The sequence below is a fragment of the Myotis davidii genome, unplaced genomic scaffold, assembly GCF_000327345.1.
Source record: "Myotis davidii unplaced genomic scaffold, ASM32734v1 scaffold796, whole genome shotgun sequence".
Lineage (NCBI taxonomy): Eukaryota > Metazoa > Chordata > Mammalia > Chiroptera > Vespertilionidae > Myotis > Myotis davidii.
In genome coordinates this window covers 130,080-132,413 of record NW_006287809.1, presented here as the reverse complement: position 1 = coordinate 132,413, position 2,334 = coordinate 130,080, and the positions used below count along the sequence as shown (strand labels likewise).

Below are 2,334 nucleotides of genomic sequence, written 5' to 3'. Positions count from 1 at the left end.
AAAAAAGAATAGGCATGTGACAGAGGCCTCCGTTCCTCGGGAGGCAGTGAATGGGCACGGGACCCTGGAGGTGGACACGGCTTTGCGGCCCCCAGAGATGGAGGTGGGGAAGAAGAAGAAAAAGCAGCATCCCAGTGAACTGGAGGCGATGAAGCCGGAGCCCGAGGCCGAGGTGCTGGAACCGCTGGGAGTGCTGGTCCCGTCCGCCAGCAAGAAGAAGAAAAAGAAGCCTAAAGAGACAGAGATGGGGGTGCTGGAGCCAGCAGAAAGGACTGTGGAGCTGGAGCTCATGGTTAACACCGAGCCTCTGCAAGAGACAGTCCTATCCCCCACCAAGAAGAGGAAGAGACACGAGGGGACAGAGGGGATGGAGGCTGTGGAGGGGATGAGAGCCGAGCTTCAGCTACAGGTGAAGGAGGAGGCCATCCCACTGCCGTCCTCAAAGAAGAAGAAAAAAGGCAAGGGGCACATAGTGCTGGTGGAGCCAGGGACTGAGGCTGTGGAGCCAGAGATGAGCACGCTGGAGCTCCCAGGGGAGAGGATGGAGCCTGAACTGCCACGTGTTAAGGTTGAGCCACAGGCCGAGGCAGCTCTGGCGTCCACCAAAAAGAGGAAGAAAAAGGAAAAATGGCAAAGCCCAATGATGGATCCAAAGACAGAGGTGGTGGAGCCCCAGGAAGAGGTGATGGTGCCTGGGCTGCCAGGCGATCTTGAGCCTCAGGCAGCTCTAGCATCCCCCAAGAAGAAGAAGAAAGAAAGAGGGCACAGAGGGACAGAGCCAGGGGCTGAGGCGACTGACCCAGGAGGTGAGATGACGGAGCCTGAGGCCAGGGCAGATCCAGCGCCCACCAAGAAGAGCAAGAAGTGGGGCCAGGAAAGTGGGGTGCCAGAGACGGCATCCCAGGAGGGGGTGCCAGAGCCGCCACTGAATCCAGAGTCTGGGGAGGTGGCTCCCACGAGACGGGAGAAGAAGAAAAAGAAAAAGCTGCAGCAGGATCCTGCATAGTCTCCTCCAGGGAAACCGACAACTGCTAAGGAAAGCTGAGGTGGCCACCTGGGCCGTCAGAGCCCAGCAGAGAACCCCTTCCGGTGGTTGCAGCAGCACACGAGCAGGAGCCAGGCGGGAAAATGCTTTATTGTCACACTGGGGGCCTCCTGGGCAGCTGAGGTCATCGGGGCACTTTCAAGAAGGGCTCGTGGAGGACATCAAACAGCCTGCGGGCCTGGGCGGGAGAGAGAGGAAGGAGCCGGTCATTAAATGAGCCATTTGTTCGGTACATCCAGAGTGGACTTTGGTTCTTTTTCTCCCAGACTGGCTGTGTGAGGTTGGGCTGGTACCCATCCTCTCTGGGCCTCAGTTTTCCCCATCAATAGGAGAGGCACTTTGGGACTTCGGAAACCTTAGAACGTTAGGCTCTGGGGTCCCATCTATTTGGGGCCCCCGCCTGCCCCTGACCCCTGAGCCCGTTCCCAGATCTCTTACCTTCTGGGGCCCCAGGCCCGGGCACAAGGCCAGATCTTCCCTCGATGCAGCTATGAGCTGTTCCAGAGACTGAGGAAGAGGGGAGTGAAGGGCCAGGGGAGGTGAGCATAAAACTCTGCCCTGCCCCAGCTGATCAGGGATCTAAGATATTCCCGGGAGGAGGTGAGGGCCTGTGGGAGGGCAGGGAAGGCAGGAAAGGGGGGGCGGGGGGGGCAGTAGGGGGCTTCCTCGAAAAGGCACGGGTAGAAATGCCTGTACGGACACAGGAATCTTACCCCAAAAGTGGTCAGGAGGGTCTGACTGTCCGTTTTGTTGACGGACTTCACAGTGGTGAGACAGTCAGTCACCTGGAAGGGGAGGAGGAGGCAGAAGTGTTGGGAGAAGAAAGCAGGACTGAGCCCATGAGGGCAGTGCTGTTACTACTGTGTCCCCAGACTGCCTTGCATGCAGGTGCTGCTTAATAAATGCCCCTTTTTTTTTCCTGATAAAGAGGTCATCTTAGAGTGATCCCCAAATAGCTGAAAGGGTGTCGGTCATGCAGCGAGAAGATAGATGCCACTTGTTTATCTCGAGTTGGTTCTGCCCAGGGGAAGACTAGGCTCTGATTCGGAGCTGTGTTCAAACCAGGCCCCACTGCTTACTCCCTGTGAGGTCCTGGCACGGGAGTCATCTCTGGGCCCCCATTTCCAGGCAAAAGGGAGTCCTAGCAGGACCCACCTCGGGGGTGGCTGCAGGCATCCACCATTACTCTATCACGAGAGGCCCGGTGCATGACATTCATGCACTGGGGTGGGGGATGGGGGCTGGGGAGGTGTCCCTCAGCCCAGAGCCCTCAAGGAGGCATGAGGGTC

The 2,334-nt window shown here is 58.1% G+C and overlaps 2 protein-coding genes across 3 annotated transcripts in view; one reads left to right on the top strand and one right to left on the bottom strand.

Annotated features, from left to right (window-relative positions):
- CD3EAP (CD3e molecule associated protein) overlaps positions 1-1,277 on the top strand; it is a 7,774-nt gene extending 6,497 nt beyond the window's left edge. For both annotated transcript variants that reach the window (XM_006759530.2, XM_015561211.1), the window contains one exon: positions 422-1,277. In XM_006759530.2, coding sequence (XP_006759593.1) covers positions 422-1,006 — 585 coding nt within the window. In that variant the 3' untranslated portion in view covers positions 1,007-1,277. The remainder of the gene's footprint in view (positions 1-421) is intronic.
- ERCC1 (excision repair cross-complementation group 1) overlaps positions 1,116-2,334 on the bottom strand; it is a 20,254-nt gene continuing 19,035 nt past the window's right edge. The window contains exons 7-9 of the mRNA XM_015561192.1: positions 1,759-1,830; positions 1,484-1,552; positions 1,116-1,223 (exon numbers count right to left, since the gene is read on the bottom strand). Coding sequence (XP_015416678.1) covers positions 1,170-1,223; positions 1,484-1,552; positions 1,759-1,830 — 195 coding nt within the window. The 3' untranslated portion in view covers positions 1,116-1,169. The remainder of the gene's footprint in view (positions 1,224-1,483; positions 1,553-1,758; positions 1,831-2,334) is intronic.